Source organism: Typopeltis vanoorti, chromosome 19 (assembly GCF_054136105.1).
Source record: "Typopeltis vanoorti isolate ZY-2024b chromosome 19, IOZ_Tvanoo_1.0, whole genome shotgun sequence".
Lineage (NCBI taxonomy): Eukaryota > Metazoa > Arthropoda > Arachnida > Uropygi > Thelyphonidae > Typopeltis > Typopeltis vanoorti.
In genome coordinates, this window is record NC_143567.1 from 22,497,139 (window position 1) to 22,518,641 (window position 21,503).

The following is a 21,503-nucleotide window of genomic DNA, read 5'->3' on the forward strand; positions in this document are numbered from 1 at the left end:
AGCGAGACATTAGATCCGTGTACCTCGGAGAGTACAGGATGTTATTCATGCTATAGGAGGACCGACATGCTGTCATGTCGGTATCTCTAATGTTTTGTTCCATTGAGTGTATACATTATACTACATTCCATATCACATTATGGATAATAAATGGGGTGTGAACTATCTTTTTAAAAACAGGGTATAGATTATAAATCAAAGATGCCAAGAAATTATATTCCTAGTTTAATTCTTTATCCAAGTAACTTCACGACTGGGCAACTCATATATAGAGGCTAATAGCTTCACATCACTTGCCTTAGTATCCCATAATGCAAAGCACATCCTTATGATATGTAAAATGCTGTGCATTATGGGAAGGATCACTATCCAGACCAATTTTGACTTTTATTGAGGTCTCATCAGTGGAAGCCAGACCTAGAAGTGATACCAAGGTTGTAGTAATGCAGAAGTCATATTTCCATAAGGAAATATGACTTCTGCATTACTACAACCTTGGTATCACTTCTAGCTAAAAGGGCATCTTTAATTTATAGTATAACTAAGTGGAAAAACTTTGAACATCTATCTCTAATCCAGAATATTTTAGTAATAAAGTATGACAACTTTTGGTTACTTGTGTATGGAAATATGACTTCTGCATTACTTTAACCTTGGTATCAATTGTTCTGGGTCTGGCTTCCACTGATGTGTGTGTGCTGAAGTGGTTGCTTTCTCTGAGATATAAGAGGTGGAGTGGGCCTGCCATTGGGAAGAGCCACTGCTGAGGATTCTTCTCAGAGGCAGGATGAGCCACCCTGCCACTGAGTGGAACTGCCACTGAGTTAAATAATGCTTTGAGGCACTCATTGTCGGGTAATTTGAGGGATGACACGAGTTTTTGGAGAGGTATTCCTTCACTTAACCATACCTCAATAAAGGTCGAAACTGGTCTGGGTAGTGACCCTTCCCATAATGCATAGCATTATGCATGTCTATAAGGATATGTGCTTTGTATTTTGGAATACTAAGGCAAGTGATGTGAAGTCATTAGCCTCTATATATGAGTTGCCAAGTCATGAAGTTACTTCACATTCAAACTTGGATACAGGATTAAACTAAGAATGTAATTTCTTGGCATCTTTAATTTGTATTAAAACCAAGTGGGAAAACTTTCAACAGAGTATTGATTGTTTTACTTGAATGATCCGTGTTCATTCATCTCTTTCTCCTCCTCTGACTTAATATTCCCAATGGTTTTGGAATATCATCATCATCATCATCATCATCATCATGTGAAGTAACTTCATGTTTTGGAATATAAATATAATAATAATAATGCCCAGATTAATAACCATAATTTTAGGATAAGGAGTTAGTGTGTAAATTGCATGTTTCTCTGGTTGCGTGACGAAAATCCATAGTTTCCAAAAGGGAGAAACTTTTCCACCTCTGTATGAGACTGGCTAACTCACATTCAATTGAATGAAAAGTCGTGATAGTTTCTTTGGCTCTCGTATGAATTTGAAGCAAGATTTTTTTTCAAAGGGCTGTGCCGAAACCATCTGAGCTACGGAGGATTTGTTTATGGAACATATGTATTATATATAAAAATGTAAATATTATATATAAGTAAAAATGAATTTTTACTTATATATAATAGAATCTCGCTTCATGATCTAAAATTACCCAGAAAAGCATTTAACTAACTACATCCTCATGTGCTGGTATGGTGTACAGTTTCCCCCCCCCCCCATCTGACAATTAGTTAACAAAATAGGTACATAAAATTATAATTAAAACATTGTTATAAATTATAATTAAAAGCACTGGATTATAAATTGTCTCAATACAAAACCAAGATAATGCAAAGGTGAAGTATTGAGCATCTCTGGCAGTGAGTGTGGTATGTAAAAATTCAACAGCATTTGGCAGGAAATATTCAGAAGCATTCATGAGCATATTTCAGCTGCATTAGATGAGAATAAGCTATTAAAATCTGAAATGTTGATTGTCTGCTTGTAGATGATTTCAATCTGAAATGTTGAAATATGATGGTATAAGATTCCACATAATTGAGATAGCAGCAGGCTGAATTCTGAGTAATGGAACCTTTCATTCCTTTTGTCTTGAAGTGTTCTAAGCAAGATGAGTAGACAGAAACAGTAATCAGATTAATGAAAGGAGGAGTAGACATTGGAAGCTATCCCATTTATCACTATTATAATAAAAGGATGTGAAACTGAGAATGAATGAACAATGTTTTGTAATAATAAGGGAAACTTGGATGGGGTAATAGTCTGAGTTACCAAGAGGAGAGCTGCCATCATTGGTATACTTGGATGAAGAGCTAGTTAAGAAAAGGTCAAGGATATTAGTGATGTGAAGATTGTCTGCTGGGTAGATAAATAGTTTGAGTTAGATATTACTAACATCTAACTTATATAGTTAGATATTATCTCATATCTTAACATTCCTTACAGCTTGATCAGTAATATTTTATATTGGAGACCATAAGTGGAGACAATTTGAACTTTCAACCTTGAAATTCCCAAGGAAAATGCATCTCATTTTGATTTTCAGAAAAATCAAATCAAAAAGGCATAATGGTTATTCAAATTTAGAGCATGATAAAGATAGCAAATGAATCTCTCAAAATGTAGTAAGGAAATTTTGAGCCAGAGTAGATCAAAAGAGAGAATTCTCTGTTAGGTTTCAACTTCATTAAGTGTTAAAAAAACTTTTTTGCAAGTTCGAAAAACTAATGCTTTTAAACATCTTAACTTCTTTAAATACTGTGAATTATGTTCTGAGATTTGCAGAAGATAATTACAGTATTTAAATGCTAACTTGTATAATGCTTTCTGAGAGAAAGTATTAAACAAGTAGGGATAGCAAAGTTATTATCCCTCATAAGGCTTTGATAACCACATCTCAAAGATTGCACAGATTTAGTCCCCTGGTTTTATGGGGGGACATGGAAGTAGTGAAGAGGATTCATTGGCAAGTGACCAAAATAGTGACTAGTTTGTGAAGTGCTCCCTATGAAGATAGATGAAAGGTTTGTGGATTGTAAAGTTTAGCTAATAAGCATAAAAGAGTTAATATGATAAACATTTAAATTACTAAAAGGGTTTTGTAGAGTGAATGCTAGAGAGAAACTGAGGATTTCCTTTCCTTCCCCATCAGATGCAACTTTCACCCCTCAAAAGTTTGAGTGTGGTTAGCAAGGATTGGTGTAAGGACTAAATTTTTTGTTTGGAAAGTGGTAAATGAGTTGAGCAGGATGCCAGAGGCAGTTGTGAGTACTTTGTTGATGGATGACCGTGAGGAGAAATACAATAAACATTGTGTTAGTAATGATTAGTGTGGGCCTTCCTTAATGAATCTTTGGCGTGTATGGAGATGCCTGTGTAATAAAAGTAATGGACTTTGTAGAAAGCTAAATATTTAGGAAATTGATCTTCTGCAATCTATACGCATATGTCTTCTTCTTCTTTCACTATGCATTATTCCTGCTTCCTATGCAGGGTCCGCGTGTTACTTAGATGCGACTACTTGTTAGTGCCACTCCCAACTGACCTATCGCCTAATCTGCCGCTGTGTGTGTGGGGGGGGGGTATATTTTTGGCTGTAAAAGCATATGTTCACAGGGCCAGTTTGCCTGCTTGTGGGATGAAAACCCCCAGATAAACTGACAGAAAAAACCCTACTGCCCACACCCAAGACCGGCCAACTTGGCTGTGCCTGAGGAAGATTCTCAAGTTCCTTGCATCTTCGATGGGAATCGAACCTGGGACACTCCTTCTCTAGGCATATGGTTGCGAAGTGCAAAGCCACTAGGCTAACCGTGCAGTATCTATATGCATATGTAACATGTATATACTGTTATCTGTGTGTGTGTGTGTGCGTGTGCGTGCATTCATTCATTCATGCATGCATTCACATGTCAACCCTTACACAAGGGACCACAAATTTTCTGACACAACAGTGTCTGTTGTGATACAGGATCTGAGGATATCAAATTTGGTCAAAATAATATGCCATCTTAAAAAAAAAAAAACTTCTAATTTGTTTATAAGCTTATAAATTATTTTATTTTCTGATGGTGTATTGTTATTTTTCAGTTTTTTATATATGTGGGTGTGATGAAAACTAATGTCTTCTATTTTTTTGTTTTTTAGCAGCAGTGGAAGTAGGTAGATATTTCTTAAAAACAGAAATGAATATTTTCTCTATACTTCTATTCCTGAGTTATACAGTTATTCTCAACTTAATCAATCACTTTTGTGGCCCTTATACTCTTTCTTCCAACTTTTAGGTAGCTTCATGGATCCATCACTATTGAACTGAGTATTTTTTTTTTTTTTAAATGTAACCATATTTTCACCATTTTGCTGATTATCATCTCTGGTTATTCAATATTGTCTCAAGTGTTCTTGCAGGTTTCGAGACAGAGTTAGATGAAACCAATTCTGGATTCTATAGCTGATGGTTAAGTGAATCTCTGCAATTATTCATACACTCTTACAAATTTGCATTGCTGTTGGAACATCTGCCACATCAGGGACAGTCTTTTCAATCTTTACTTTCAGTTTTTGTGTTTCATTGCATCTCTGAATTAATGGTAGTGTCAGTAGGTATGAAGTATGAATACACCACACCTTACATATCCCAGAAAGCACTGAGATTTTCTGATGTGTACAGTTCAGTATCACACAGTATTCATGTGGACACACGCTTTTTTCCAGTAAACAACGTTCACTGATAATCTGTTAGTTGAGTGTTTTCTTCAATCAGAAACAAACTCATTCACTGCCTGCTTTTTCTCCTTACCAAAATTGTGATCTCACATGTCATTTTCATTGCAATTGGTTCAGAGGCTTCCCTTGGCAGAATTATTAAACTTCACACCACATTACAAGAAAGTCTAAGGAATGAATGCAGCTTAATTTACACAGCTATATGAATTTTTTTAATTCAATTTTTTTTTTTTTAGCATGCTCATGTGTACCATCTTTGGATATTACACACATTTGTGACTGATGTAACTAATTGTTTTTAACTGTAGGGGGAAGCCGAAGACATTAATGAACTTCTTCAAGAAATAATGACATACAGAGATTCGAGTACTTTTCTAAAGGTGACTATTGATTATATTAAAAGTGATTAGTAATGATATTGCTGTATTAAATGATAAAATATGTAGTTATGCTTCAAGTTTTCTGCTTCTTTTAGAATTAAATTTTCAAGTCATAATTGCCTGTGTGTAACACTGTATCTTGATAATGCCTTTGCGATAAAAGTAAAATATTAGAAGATAACTAAAACTTATACTAGAAGTTTTGTCTTTAGATGGCTGTATATTCCATTAAGTCACAAGTTGATAACATATCTATAGCATATCTGAGAATATGAGATATTTGTTTCTTTTAAATATTTGTTTCTTTTAGCAGAGCATTTCTTGATCCAGCCTGACGATAAAAGTAAAATATTAAAAGATAACTAAAACTTATACTAGAAGTTTTGTCTTTAGAATATTCCATTAAGTCACAAGTTGATAACATATCTATAGCATATCTGAGAAGCTGAGGATTAAATATTTGTTTCTTTTAGCAGAGCATTTCTTGATCCAGCCTGATGGAATTTATTTTAACTGCATACCTAGAGTTAGGAGAGTAAATCAAGTGGGAGTTAAATGAACGAATATCATCATTAAACTGGAGTTGCAAAAAAAAAAAGAAAAAATGTGGATGGAATTCAAGGAGAAAGGTGACCAACAGGCACAAGAGCATACAGGCCAGTGTGGTAAGAAGGGAAAAAGCAGAGTAGGAATCGAAATTAGCAGTGCAGACAAAAGATAATCCCAAACGTTTTTTTCAATATGCTGCAAATAAAAGGGGATGAATGTTTAATGGTAGGGAGGTAACTGAATCAGTTGAAATAGTAGAATTACCAAATGAACACTTTGCAAGAGTATATCATCCAGGTGGAGATATTGCAGTAACAAGAGAGGCAAAGGCTTATGTGGAAAGTAAGGTAAATGAAATGTAGATGAATAGCATATTACAGAACCTTAATGTGAATACAGCTATGGGATTAGATGATATACTAGCTTTAGTTTTACTTGAAGGTGCTAGGGAATTGTCATTGAACTTGACCACATTGTTTAATCTAAGTCTCAACTCTGGGTTAGTCCCAAGGGGATGGAAAGAGGGGCGAATAGTTCCACTGCTTAAACGAGGCCCCAAGACTGATGTTGCAAATTACCAACCGATCAGAATATGAGTTGTTAAGGTACTGGAGAAGTTGGTCAAGAGCAAAATACAGGAATGGATAGATGTAAATGGGATACTGTATGGAGAGCAACATGGTTTTGTGAAGGGTATGTCATGCCTCAGTAACTTGCTCATGTTTTATAATACAATGACAGCTGAGTTGGATAAAGGTAATGGCCTTTGACAGGATACCACATGGAATTCTAATCATTAAACTACAGCACATGGGGATGGATATAGGGTTGGTGAGGTGGATATGAAGATGGTAGATGGAGAGATATCAGAGAGTAGTTTATTTGGGAGTAGAGTCCAGAAGAAGGCCTGTGACTAGTGCATGCCATAGGGCTCTGTTCTTGGGCTGTTACTGTTTAATTTGTGCATTAATGATATAGGAAAGGATCTGAGAGGAATTGTTCAGTTGTTTGCCGATTTTGCAAAATTGGGCAGAGCAATAGTTAATACAGATGATGTTAAAATTTTGCAGGATGATTCAGATAGACTAGCAGTCTGGGCAAAGGAGAATGGATGTCAGTTTAATGTGGTATAGTCTAAGGTGAAAAGATATATCATCATTAAACTGGAGTTGCAAAAAAAAAAGAAAAAAAATGTGGATGGAATTCAAGGAGAAAGGTGACCAGCAGGCACAAGAGCAGTATGAAGTACAGGCCAGTGTGGTAAGAAAGGAAAAAACAGTAGAAATCGAAATGTGTATACCACATTGATGAAACTGTACTCCAGGAAATTGATGTAGCCAGAGATTTGGGAGTGTTAGTGGATAGGTAGTTAAAGTTAGAAGGCACATAGGAAAAATGACCAAAGTAGCTCATCAGATTACTTTGTTACTGAAAATACTTTGAGGAGCAGAGACCAGCAGGTTATTATTCCTCTTTATTGAGCCTTGACAAGACCTCATCTTGACTATTTGTGTGCAGATTGGTCATCAGGGCTTCTTGGCAATGAGGAAGAGTTGGAGAGGTGAGTGACCAAGATGGTAGCCAGTCTGTAGAATGAACCTTATGAGAACAGGTTGAAGATTTGTAGGTTACAGAAACTGGTTGACAGGTGGAAAAGGGGGTGATATTATTTTTACGGCTATTTTTTTTTGCCTTGAGAGTTTTTACAAGATTAATTCAGAGGACGTTTTTTAGAACAGTTATGGTGCTGGGAGAACTAGGGGCCATCCTTAGAAACTGAGTAAGAGTGTAATTAGCGAATATGTTAGAGATTTTTTGCTTGGAGAGTGGTTAATGAGTGGAATAGGTTGCCAGAGTTTGTTGTGGGTGCCATGACTGTGAATGAGTTCATGGCAAAGTATGATAGATATTGTGCAAATGTTGGATAGTACTTGTGATGTTTAGGGCCTCTCTCAATGAGTCTGAGGACTCCATGAAGTAACCCATAATAATAATAAGTTGTCCCTACAACTGCCTTGAGAACACAAACATTAGATTAAAAGAAATAAAAAAAGCTTATTTAATATTAAATCCAGCATTATTTCAAAGCCGAATATAGAAACTGTAAAAGTTTCGTATGAAATTTGACCAGAGTGCTTATGGGAATAAACCAGTGGCGGCCTGTGGAGTTTTAAGTGGGGGTGCTGCCTATACAAAAGAATTTTTAAAAAATTATTTTGTATAGGCAGCACTCCCACTTAAAACTTCACGGGCTGCCACTGGAATACACTCACCGGTATTTATGAGTTGCCCTAGTTGGACCTTATAGGAGACATGCCTGCTATGACAGCATCCATATATTCACCTCCTATTGGTCCATTTTGATAAGGTTGCACTGGCCGTTTCAAACTGGTTGGTTTTCGTCGAGTGTATTCCCATAAGCTCTCTGGTCAAATTTCATACAAAACTTTTATAGTTTCTATATTTGGCTTTGAAATAATGCTGGATTTAATATCCACTTGATTTTTATAAATTTTACATCACCAAAGTGAAGCCTTTTGGCTCTTTATTTTAGTAAATAATTTATGCATCGACCAAGAGTTTGCTTACGAAAAATACACCTCTCCAATGTTTCAAGTTCCTTAGTACTGAGAGTGTTTGCTCTCTTGAAAGTTGTATGATTTAAATCAGACTCGCAACTGAATGGGTTCAAGGGAGAGAGAAATGTGATAGGTATATAAGCATTGTGTGATGTACAAGGAGGCTCTTACTGAATGAGTTCTCAGACTCCCTGGAGAAATTCATTGTAATATAAACAAAAGCATTCCAAACAATGCTTTTGATTGTGTTTCTAAGATTCTGATCCTGTGAGTTTGTCTTTAAATGAACTTTGATTTTGAACATTCATTTTCTTACATGTTTGACTAATTTATAAATGAAAGTATTGTTTGGAATGCTTTTGAACTTTGATTTTGAACATGCATTTTCTTACATGTTTGACTAATTTATAAATGGGCTAAACATATCCATTAATTCCTCTTTCATCCTGTTGAAGAAGTATGGGGAGGGAAAGGTAAAAGGACAAAAAGAGTATTTTTTTTTATTTTTATATAAAATCATGAGACCAAATGGTGACTAGTAGTGTTTGTTTTTTTTCTTATCACTTAATTCCTGCTAGTAAAAGGGTGAGAAAGCTCGTGTGCACAGTATGCTGAGCAGTGCAGATAGATAACCATTTTTTTTCAAATTTAGGTACTGTTAAGTTAATTTGTTAGTTTTTGTTTGTTTGTTTGTTTTTTATGAATGGATTATTTAGTATTTAAGAAAAAGTTGTACATTTTGTATTATACTAGATATTGTAATTATGATGCTAGTGCAAAATAGAACAATGCTGCCAAGACGTCTTCTTTAGGGAAGTTTAATATGAGTGATTTTGTTCAATGCATTATGTGTGAAATGGATTCATTAAGAAAGGAGAAAAATTTTGGAATGAAATTGAGACTGCTGAAATGTGTTGAAAATGTTTTGAAATTGAATGTATGGGGGAGGGTAAAATACATGATAGCAGAGTTAAGAATTTTGACAAAAAGTGGGAAAATGTAAGTGTTGGAGAGATCTTTGAAGAAAGTACAGGAGTGGAAGGTAAGCAAAATGAAGAGGAAGAAAGAAATAGCATGCTTACTTGGAACCCTTCACAGGACAGAGTGTGAGATTGAAAATTTGCAGAAACATCAAGCAAGTGATAGGGCTAAGATGAGAAAGAAGAGGTACATATGACAAAGCAAGAGAAAGAAAGTAAGAAGAAATATAGTTATGATAAAAAGAGTACTTAATGAGAACATGACTGAATAGTGTTTCTCTGGTGGTATGAAATTAATTATATCAGTCTCAGGATGTGATATAGTCAAATATATATTTGATTGTTTGGCAGCCACAAATGACATTGAATGGCGAAAAGTATGGTGTGAGAGAGTATGTGTAAGAAGGGGGAAAAAAAAAGATCAGGAGAGTAAAGATTGTATGGTCTGCCATGGTATAATGTAGGTGAGTTGAGGTGTATCATTATTGCAATGACTCATTGCATAGGTTGTGCACAAAATAGTGTGCAGTTTGTGCAGACCAATAGACTGAATTTGATAGGCAGAAGGACTTATATATGGCTGCTAAATTGCACTTAAATGAATTTGGAGTTCCCTTGAGAAAGCAAGAGAACTCCAAATCCATTTAAGTGTGGAAATGCAAAGTCATGAAAATTAGGGATATTAGGAAAGATGCAAGTATGTGGGTGTGTGGATGCACATGCATAGGCATCCATGAGGCAAATCTGACTGGACACTATATGTGATGGTTGAGGGTTCCTTATCCTCTAGCTATGCAGCCAACCAAGGCTCCATGGGGCTCTGTTCTCTCACCCACTTTCTTCCTTCACCATATTAGTGACTTAGTCCATTCGACTACAGACCCAATATGCTGCTTTGCTCATGACAGCATGCTATGCTTGTCATTCAACAACATGTACTAAACAAACCACTACAACCTTCAGAACAGCAATTTTTGCTATCATAAATTTTGATCTCCAAACATTCTTCATTTGGGGTTTGGACAGTTTTGCTGGTTTCATTGTTAACAAAAAGTTCTGCTCTATCACCATAAAAAAGAACCATTTTCTTGCCATCTTATTCTCAGTGGTACCCAAATCTCTATACTCTTTATATTGGGAATTACTCTATCATCAAGTCTCTCTCAGCATAACCATATTACAACTATTGCTTCCTTGGCATCCAAAAAATTAGAATTTCTCTTTCATTAAAGGCATTACTTTACTTCTGAACTATTTATCCTATACATATCATAAATCTGCTCAACTATTCAGTACTGTTGTTACATCTGAGCAGCATCTCCCTGAAAATACTTGACTCAGTGTAGAAAAGCAGTTAGGTTGATTAATGACCCTTCTCTCACCAGTTCACTCTATCCACTTTCACAGTGCTGCTTACATTACTAATGTTCATTTGAACTAACATTATCAGTGCTATTCCTATCTATAATTTTAATCACAGAACTCCAAATCCATTTAAATGCAGTTTATCATCCATATATAAGTCCTTCTGCCTATCAAATTCAGTCTATAGGTCTACAAGCTGCACACCATTTTATGCACAACCTATCATTATCAGTGTTATTCCTAGTGGTGATTTACCCCTCTGTTTAACCCCATTGAAACACATGCAGTAACTACTTAACATCCCCTTCACAGTTTAACCCTTCAAATTTATAGAACAATTTCTCCTCATCCTTGTTTATCCTCTTTTCTGCTGCCCTCTGGAATAGTCTCCTGTCTTATGTTTTTTCCATGGAATGTAATCCATAGCTTTTCAAACTAAATGTAAGCTAGTTGTATCGGGAGTAGATGATATTCGGCCAGAAATGCTCAAGTATGGAGGTGGTATAAAAGTCTTACAGTGGCTTCACTGCATAATTCAGAATACCTGGACAGAGGTACGGATTCCAGATGATTGGAGTAGAGCTCTCATAGTACCAATATATGAAAAGGGAAATAAAACTAAATGTGAAAATTACAGAGGTATTTCCCTACTGAATGTTCCTGGTAAGATTTATGCAAAGATACTTGAGAAACAATTGAGAAGAATTGTGGAAGAAAAGCTTGGTGCAGAACAAGCTGGGTTCAGGCCAAACTGTAGCATTTTGATCTTGGCACCTTGTCATATGCCTTTTCCAGATCTACAAAACTTAAATACAGATCTTTGTTATATTCCTGTGATTTCTCAACTATTTGTCAGGATCAGATCTTCACTTTACGACAAATAGTTGAGAAATCATAGGAATATAACAAAGATCTATATTTAAGTTTTGTAGATCTGGAAAAGGCATATGACAAGTTGCCAAGATCAAAATGCTACAGTTGTATGGTGTCAATGGAGCATTATATCAAGCAATACATGATCTTTATTTGAGTTGTAAGTCAGCACTTAGAATTGAAGGAAGTACATGAAGATGGTTTTATGTTAAATCTGGTGTCAAACAATGATGTACATTATCCCCTCTGTTATTTATTATCTATATGGATCACATTATGAAGAAAAGTGGTATTAAACCTGATATCAAAATTGGAGATGTTAATCTCAACTCTTTATTTTATTCGGATGATGTTATACTTATAGATAAATCCAGTACAAGTTCTGCAAGATTCCCTGACTAAATTGAATAACTGTTGTAATAGATTTGGTATGAAAGCCTAACAATAACAAGACAAAGACAATGAAAATAGGCAGAAGCATTGAAAATATCAACTGCATTATGAATGAAGAACCTATAGAACAAGTAAAACATTTCAGCTACCTAGGCACAATTTTCAGCAAAAATGGTAAATTAAATATGGAAATAGACAACAGAATCAATAAAGCTAGTATGATACAAAATCAACTGAATAAATTTATATGGAATAAGAGAGAAATTAGTCAAAACATTAAATTAGCTAAATACAAGACAGTGTTCAAACCAATTTTAACTTATGGATCTGAGAGCTGGGTTAGAAACAAACACTTAAACAAAGACTAGAGACCACTGATATGAGAGTCCTGAGAAAGATTAGAGGCATGAACAGATGGCATCAATGGCAATATCATATTAAAAACGAGGATATTAAGAAAGAACTTGACATTGTCAGCATCCAGGAATGAGTTAGCAGAGCTGATCTCAGGTGGAATGGTCACTTAAACAGAATGGGAGAGGAAAGATTCAAAACAAGTGTTCTCTGCCAGGTTGGCAGGAATAAGACCCATAGGAAGACCAAGATATAGGTGGATTGATACAGATAAAAGAGCCTTAGAATATGAAATATAAGATCTGTTGGAGTCTTGACAGATAGCAGATTGATTTGGAAGAAAATTGTAGATAGGAAGTTAATAGTGATGTAAGTTTTTCATGTAGTACTATCATATCCTGTACATCCCTTGAGGATACATATCAGGAATTTGATGATGATGTGAACTAGTTCTTTTCACCCATTCATGGCACTAACATACTACAGGTTACTCAACTTGTCGTGTATGGGATTGTCGTTTCAAAAAAAAAAAAAAAAAAAAATCACTCTTGGGATGTGTTGGTAATAGTATTGGGAAAGTTGATCAGAGACAGAATTCAAAAATGGTTGGATAAGAATATGATGCTGTAGGTCATTCCTTATTACTAACTTTTTATAATAGACTGACATCTGGGTGGGATAAAGGGAATGACTACATGATCATGCTGCTGGATTTTGCAAATGCATTTTACATTCAACTCTTACAGAAACTAGAACAAATAGGAATGGATATGAAGCTAATGATATGAATACAAGAATATAAGGGTGTCTGATTGACAGATATCAATGAGTGTTTATGAAGGAGAATCCAGGAGAAAGCATGTGGCTGCTTGTTTGCTGCAAGGCTTTTACTTGGACTGCTCTTGCTGTTTGATTTGTACATAACTGATTTGAATGGAAAGGTTTAGTTTTTTGTTGATAATGCAAACTTGGGTCACAGTACAAGGCAGTGTAGAAAGACTTCACAGATGATTTAAATAGGCTGACACTATGGGCAAAAGATATCAAGTGCTAGTTTAATGTAGAGATTAAGATAATGTAGAGAATGTAGAGAGAGATAATGTAAAGTTATGCATTTTGGGATGAAAAGATTTCAAGCATTTGTCCTACTCTGATTGCTTTACTCCAGGAATGATGAAGCTAGAGATATGGTTGATAGGGAGTGGCTAAGATAACTTGTAGGGTTTAGTTATTAAAGAATGATACATTAACAAGCAAAGATAAGGAAGTTATCATACCTCTTTATATGGCTTTGATATGGCCACATCTGGCCATAACTGTGTACATGTGGTCACTTGGCTTCTTTGGGATGGAGAAGTGGTGATCATGATGGGTAATGTAATGCCGCTTAGAGTTTAAGGGTTTTGTGGATTGCAGAAATTGGTTGATAGGCAGAAAAAAAGGAATATGATAGAAACATGAAAATTACTAAATGATATTGCAGACTAGATTTTTCACTTTAGAGAGTGTTAAATGTATTTATGTGACACCTCCAGAGAGTCCAAAGACTCATTGAGGGAGAGTGACAGCAGCATGTTAAATGTTTCAAGGAGTGTACGATTGATATTGTATGGTAGTGTGCATCTCCCACAATGATAACATATTCTTTCCTGTGCAATAAAAATACTGTTTATTTCATTCCTTTAGCAATTCAAAACAGTGGGATAAAGGGAATGGTGAAAGAAAGGTAAAGGCATTTCAAATTTAAGTTGGCCTCAAATACAAATTTTAGAAAATAATAACACACTTTTTAATATTTTTTTTATGTGGCTCCCACCCACAAAAGGTTTTCGTAAACTTGCAGTACATTTGTACTGTGGGTGGACAAGTTAAGATATCTCTTAGTCTTATTAAGAGATATCTTAAGCGCCACAAAAGGTTGGTCGATTGGTAGAGCGTCTGTTACTAATGGCTCACTCAAGCAAGTTTGAGCACAGTTAATAGTTGAAAGGAGATCAGTCGTTCTATGCTGTTGGCTCACTCTTCCTCTTTGAGTCTTTGGACTCCCTGGAGGTCATCATCATCATACGTATCAAGGATTTAGGCCTAGCATGGCCTGTTCCAGCCTTAGAAGTCATCGTTGAATTGTTTAAGAGGATCCTGGTTTTCTTTTTCCTAATGGCCTGTGCTTTAAGGCTTGTTTTGGTAATCTTTCTGTTTTCATTCTTTGAACATGTTCCATCCATTTATTTTTTAATTTTTTCTATTACTGGTTCTTGGTTTAATTCTTTCATAATATCTTCGTTTCTTTTGTGATCAAATAAGGTATACTTTGCAGTTTTTCTCATAAACTTCATTTCTGCTGTTGTTGATCTTTGCTTGTCTTTTTGTTTTATTGTCCAGATTTTGCTTCCATATATTAAGACCGGTAAGGCTAATGTATGGTATACTTTTAGCCTGGTTTGTTTTTGAACTAGGTTTGGTTTAAATATAGAGTTAATTACACCTGTTATTTTTAAACATTTTGCAATTTTTACGTTTATATCTTTTTCATTTTCATATGTGATCATACATCCTAGGTAGTTAAATGAATTCACCTGTTCTAAGATCTTGTTATCTATTACTATTTTAGTTCTTGCTGGATCTTGTCCTTTAAAGGCCATAGTTTTTGATTTTTCCATTGATATTATCATACCATAATCTTTGGATATCTCATTTAGGTCTAAAATAGCTTTCTGTAAGTTATCTTCAGAATTTGTAATTATTATTTGGTCATCTGCAAAGAGGAGAGTGTTTAAGTTAGCTGTAGGTGAAAGTTTAATTCCTTGATGTAAATTTTTACTCCATTTTATTATTATTTCATTTAAGTAGATATTAAAAAGAGTTGCTGAGAGGGGACATCCCTGTCGGATCCCGTGGTTTATCTCTCTTGTATATGATAGCTCGTGATTTAATCTTATTCGTATTTGATTATTTTCATATATACTTGTGATAGCTTTTAGGCTATTATTTGGTATTTGTCTTTCTTTTAATATGTTAAATAATATGTTTCTTTTAACTTTGTCAAATGCTTTTTCAGAGTCAATAAATGCACTATGTGTTTCTAAATTATATTCTCTTCTTTTCTCTATTATTAATTTTTGGCAAAAGGCTGGGTCTATACATGATCGTCCTTTTCTAAATCCATTCTGTACCTCTAGAATAAAGTTTTTGGAATATTTCATTAGTTTGTTATTTTAGATTCTGCTATATATTTTGTAACAGGAATTTAGTATACTGATACCGCTATAGTTTTTAGGGTCATCTATATTACCTTTCTTAAAGATAGGAATCACAATTGCTTTTTTCCATTCTATTGGGGAATGGGATACCAGTTGAGTAAATTTTATTTAAAAATAATAAGAGTCTTTCTTTGAATCTTGTTCCTGCGTGTTTATATAGTTCTGAACCTAGCTTATCTTCTCCAGGTGATTTTCCTTTTCTTGTTTCTTTCAGGCTGATTTCTAATTCTTCTTCAGTTATTTCCTTTTCATTTTCGTTAATTGTTTGCCAGTTGTCTTTATTAAAATATTTGTCTGTCCACAGTTCTGTGTAGTAATTTAGAAATTCTTCTAATTTCAATTCAGTGTTTAATTTTATGTTTTCTTTGGTATCTGCATTTAGGTGTTTCAAAATCTTATATAAATAGAGTCTTATTTTATATAAATCATGTTCTAAATTAGAAACAAATTTATTCCATGATTCTCTATGTCTTTTTCTGACTTCTCTTTTAGCTGTGGCTCTTATTCTTTTATATTCTATTTCATCTTCTAATCTTTACTTATTATTATGTGACACCTCCCTGGAGGTGTCACATAATAATAATAATATTAAGGGAGATATTTACTAAAAAAGAGGTTTGTGCAGTTTGCTTCAGCATATTTGCACGGCATGCATTTAACACAATCTACAGTTGATCTGACGAGATATTTTTACATGAATTTTGAAGAGGCTTTATATTGTAAGATGTTATTCCTTTTAACTATTTGTTTAATATTATTTAAAATGAGTTGGTTAGGGATAAAAAATACATCATCCCCATTCAGTTCATTTTTCTATTATTTATAAACAGTTACAGGCCTGAAATGGTGACCCAGAGTTTCTGAAATTTTTACATTCTTATTTTAATACAACATAAAATTATAAATGTGAAACATTAATCAGTAGAATGTAAGCATGAATTTGCATGGTATCAGCATTTTCTCAATTTCTTTTTTTTTTAAAAAATCTCAGAGTTTGATGTTACAGTAATAGTCAGAGTCCTAATATCTGAAATCAGATATCATCAATGATCAGTTTACAGTATTTTTCTGTCCATATGGTTTATTACTGCATATTAGAATAAAGATTTTATATATTTTTCATGTATGAAATAATGTCACATTTTATTTCAGGGAACACAAAGTGCTAATCCCCATAATGACTATTGTCAGCATTTTGTAGACACTGGCCAGAGACCTCAGAATTTCATCAGAGATGTAGGTAAGGTACTTTATCCAAAACTTGTTTTTCATACCTGAAGGAAGTGCTAATGTTTTGACCAGATTTTAAATTTTTTAAAAATTTCATTAACTTCCTAATGTATTCTGTGTTGCTTATATATAAATCCATCAAATCAATCATGTGCTAAATAATAAGATTCCAGAATGATGCAAGTGTTGCTGGTATTCTGTTCACATAAAACAGATGGAATTTGTTCCCGTTTCCCAAATTTTTCATTGTGAACATTACCTGTTTTTTTATTTTAATTTTCTGGTTTATTCACTTATTTCTCTTGATGATGTGAAGCATGAATTTCATGAAATTAGTTGAGTAATTAATAAATATTTCAAATGTGATTTGTTTTATGTGATAACACCAGCAACATCATGCTTGCATAATGAAATGTACACTGCCATTTAGAGTAATCAAAACTTTACTTTCTGATCTTAACAGAACTTCATGAAACCAGTTAGAACAATGGTTAATTTCAATCCTAATGATCATATAAATTGATCATCAATTTATATGATCAGACAGAAAACACAATTAACAGATGTAATAATATACTGGCACCTGCTTCTTGTTTTGCTTAGCATATTTCCTTGAATGGAAGGCATTTGAAATAGAGTGATATGAACAGATATTAAAATGGGGAAATGAACAATGAGACTTATTTGTCCCTGTGGTTTCACGGAAAGTACTACTACTACCTCTACTAAAGAAGAAGCAGATGAATTTTTTCTGTCATTGGAGAAGCTAGATGACCAAGAAAAAGCCAGTCTTTGTTGGAGATCTAAACAGCAGAGTAGGAAAATCTGAACAGAAATCCAGCAGATGCCTACCATTATTATCAACTTTTCCCAAGATATTTCTATATGTTCTAAACATAGGTCGATAACACTGGCCAACAAAAAAAAATTTTTTTTCTCCTGATTATGATCTGACACTTGTTTTTTACTAATTTGGGTACGCTGATTTCAAATATCAAACCTGTTTTTCTCTATCACTTCAGGTTTTCCCTCTTTGGCATTTTCGTTTTGCTAATTTGTAAGTTTTTGATAGTTTTAAGGAGGCAGTACTATTTAGAGGATCAAAAAAATCGATTTTTTAATATTATTTTCTGAAAGTATGTACTTTTAAAAATCTGTTCCTAACTTTTTATCAAGAAATTCGAAAAATTCCCGAAGATATAGCATATTATTCAAAGCGGTGCGCAGATCAGAATCGGAGCACTCACCGCTCTCGCTTGTTAGTAAACGAATAAATGCGTAAGAACCTGCAATGGCACGTACTGGCGCTTTGAATGTGAGAGAGGCTGATAACCGGCCTAATACATTTAGGTGATGAAAAGTAGGCAATGACAACTGCCTGAAACAAATGAATGCTATATGCGTCATAGCGGACAAAGAACGATCGAAATCAGTCGATCGTTAATCGATCGTGAAAGTATGATGAGCGCTTATGTTTCAATAAAGTCTCTGGTTTTTTTTTGTCTTGTTAATTGCATGTTAGTCGGCAGTGAAGAAAATGCATCATGTCTACTACTCGAAATTGTGTCAATAGTGTAGATTCCTTCTGCTACATTTGTGGCAGCTTTACTGTTCCCAGTCAAAGGACAAATATCACTGATTTCGTTAAGAAAGTGTACTTTGCATACTTTGACGTAAAAATTGCAGAGCAGGACAAGTCATGGGCTCCAAATAAAGTGTGTAAGTCATGTGTAGAAAATTTACGACAACGGAGCAAGGGAAAACGTCAAAAATTAGCTTTTGGAATTCGGTTCATGCCAATGATTTGGCATGAACTGAAAAATACGGTTATAATAAGAAGAATAAGAAAAAAATTGTGTATCCAAATCTCGACTCAGCAATTCGGCCGTTTGCTTATTCCAATGAAATAGCCATGCCAATTTATAAAGGACTTCCTTACTTGAGAACAAGCATGATCGGGATATGCCAAATGTTCTTGAGGAGCAAGACCCGTATGTTGATTTAGACAATGAAAATTTAATTTCTAGTTCTGGACTGCAACGTTTTACTCAAGCGGAATTGAATGACTTAGTAAGAGATTTGGGCCTATCAAAGGAATCATCGGAATTGTTAGCTTCAAGATTAAATGAAAAAAACTTACTGGAGCAAGATACGAAGATAACTTTTTATTGTAGCAGGGAAAGTAATCTTGTACAATATTTTAAACACGAGTATGGTTTAAAATATTGTGTCAGGTTTACTAACTGAAATGAGTGTTGTACAATATCATCCAAATGAGTAGCATTTATTTATCGACAGTTCAAGCAGAAGTCTCAAGTGTGTCTTACTACACAATGGGAATGTATATGGCTCAATTCCTATTGGCTATTCAGTCCACTTAAAGGAAACATATGAGGACATTAAAAAGGTTCTGAAGTTATTAAAATATACAGACCATAACTGGATCATCTGTGTGGATCTTAAAATGGTGAACTTTTTACTTGGCTTTCAAAGAGGATATACGAAGTTTCTGTGTTTTCTATGCTTCTGGGATAGTCGAGCTAGAAACCAACACTGGAGTTAGAAACATTGGCCTCTTAGAATATCCTTAAATGTTGGAGAACAGAATGTTATAAATCAACCTTTAATCGACAGAGAAAAAAATCATTTTTCCACCTCTACACATCAAACTAGGTCTTATGAAGCAGTATGTTAAAGCTTTAGATTTACAAGGTGACTGTTTCTAATACATATGTGAAAAATTTCCATGACTTAGTTATGAAAAAATTTAAGCCGGTGTATTTGATGGACCGCAAATTAGAACTTTAATGAGAGACCCAAATTTCATCAACTCTATGAACGAAATTGAGAAAGAGGCCTGGACTTCATTTACGATGATTGCGAATAATTTTCTTGGAAACAAAAAAGCTTGCAATTACAAAGATCTAGTGGAAACAATGCTTGAAAATTTCCAGCGCCTAGGTTGCAACATGAGCATAAAGCTTCATTTCCTATACAGTCATCTTGATAGATTTCCTGAGAATTTAGGTGCTGTAAGCGATGAACAAGGCAAAAGATTTCATCAAGACTTAAAAACTATGGAAGATCGGTACCAAGGAAGATGGGATTCTCACATGATGGCCGACTACTGTTGGAGTATTCAGAGGGATTACCAAAACAGAACACAGAGCAGAAATTGCTACAAACAAAAATTTATTCCCTGAAACTCATATGTAAGTAAAATTGTTATTTTTTTATAAATATTCTTGTAATTTTTAATGAATATTGTTAAGTAGTTATGTATCTAATTATCGGCCTCTCTCGCATTCAAAGCACCAGTACGTGCCATTGCAGGTTCTTACGCATTTATTCGTTTACTAACAAGCGAGAGCGGTGAGCACTCTGATTCTGATCTGCGCACCATAGGCTATATCTTCGGGAATATTTCAAATTTCTTGATAAAAAGTTAGGAACAGATTTTTAAAAGTACATACTTTCAGAAAATAATATTAAAAAATCGATTTTTTTTGATCCTCTAAATAGTAACTCTAAATTTCTTTTTGCTAATTTGGCAAAAAGAAAATGCCATAGAGGAAAAACCTGACATGATAGAGAAAAACGGGTTTGATATTTGAAATCAGCACACCCAAATTAGTAAAAAACAAGTCTCATATAAAAGTCAGCAAAAATTGTGTTGGACTGTGTAATCTAAACAAAGTTGGTAATTATTATAATTATGGCTATTATAGCCTGTTTTTGTTTAGGAGTGTTCCTTATTTTAAATGCACAGATATTAAAATGGGGAAATGAACAATGAGACTTATTTGTCCCCGTGGTTTCACAGAAAAATAGCCGTAATTATTTAAGAGGAGTAGCATGAGAATTTTCCTAGACACTATACCTAAAGTTGATAATAATGGTATATACTGGATTTTCTGTTCAGGAGATGATGACTAGTCATTACTTGTACCATGTTCCAGCATAGAAATGTGTATAAATTCAATGGAGAGAAGACACAAGAAATAAGAAAAATTTCATTCACTGTTATTGTTGATAATGATATCATAATCACACTAATTCATCAGTTCAGCACACAAGAACATATAGAGGATCTGAAATAGCAAGTGACCATCATTTAGTTTTGAGCAAGAAAAACACGAGTTTCGTATTGAAAAGAAAATGATCTACAAAAGTTTCCAAGATTTCTCTGGTTATTTTGAAATTCTTGCAAATTCTGGTTAACATTTATTTAAAAATCAAATCTCAGGAAAATCAAGGAAGCCTCAGAAAGGCTGTGCACACCTAGTCAGCACAGTAAAAACCAAGGCATCATCCTACATCAAGTCTGGGGTAAGCATTAATCAAAAATCTAGCATGCAGACTTGGATACAATGCACATCATGGTGATAATTCCTCAAAGCAAAAATGCCATCACACATCCATTATTAAACCATTGATTCCATTCCTGTGGCTCTTTAACCTCCCAGACGGCTAGGACGTCTATAGACATCCAGCTAACTCTGGATGTGATTCAGCCAACCTGTTGAAAGAACATGGATAAGAAGTGCAGTTTGGCCGTGATGTCTTTTAGAAGGTATGATAAACCATTACACTGAAGAGAACACTTAATTGGATTATCTCCCGTTCATAGCTGCGTCTCAGTTGCCTATAACAAGAATTGCAGTTCCTTGTTCTATGCTGGGTAACTGGATGTTAGTTATATTGGATAGACTAAAAATATACAAATTATTTTTATTTTTGTTTTCTCTTTTTATTGTACAATACAATTTTAATGCCTGGACCAAATAAAGATCCTTGC

The 21,503-nt window shown here is 34.4% G+C and overlaps 1 protein-coding gene across 2 annotated transcripts in view; it reads left to right on the top strand.

Moving 5' to 3' along the window:
- The window catches only part of Mettl14 (methyltransferase like 14), a 364,896-nt gene that overhangs the window by 28,803 nt on the left and 314,590 nt on the right, over window positions 1–21,503 (top strand). For both annotated transcript variants that reach the window (XM_090409120.1, XM_090409119.1), the window contains exons 4-5: window positions 5,051–5,122; window positions 16,628–16,715. In XM_090409120.1, coding sequence (XP_090265246.1) covers window positions 5,051–5,122; window positions 16,628–16,715 — 160 coding nt within the window. The remainder of the gene's footprint in view (window positions 1–5,050; window positions 5,123–16,627; window positions 16,716–21,503) is intronic.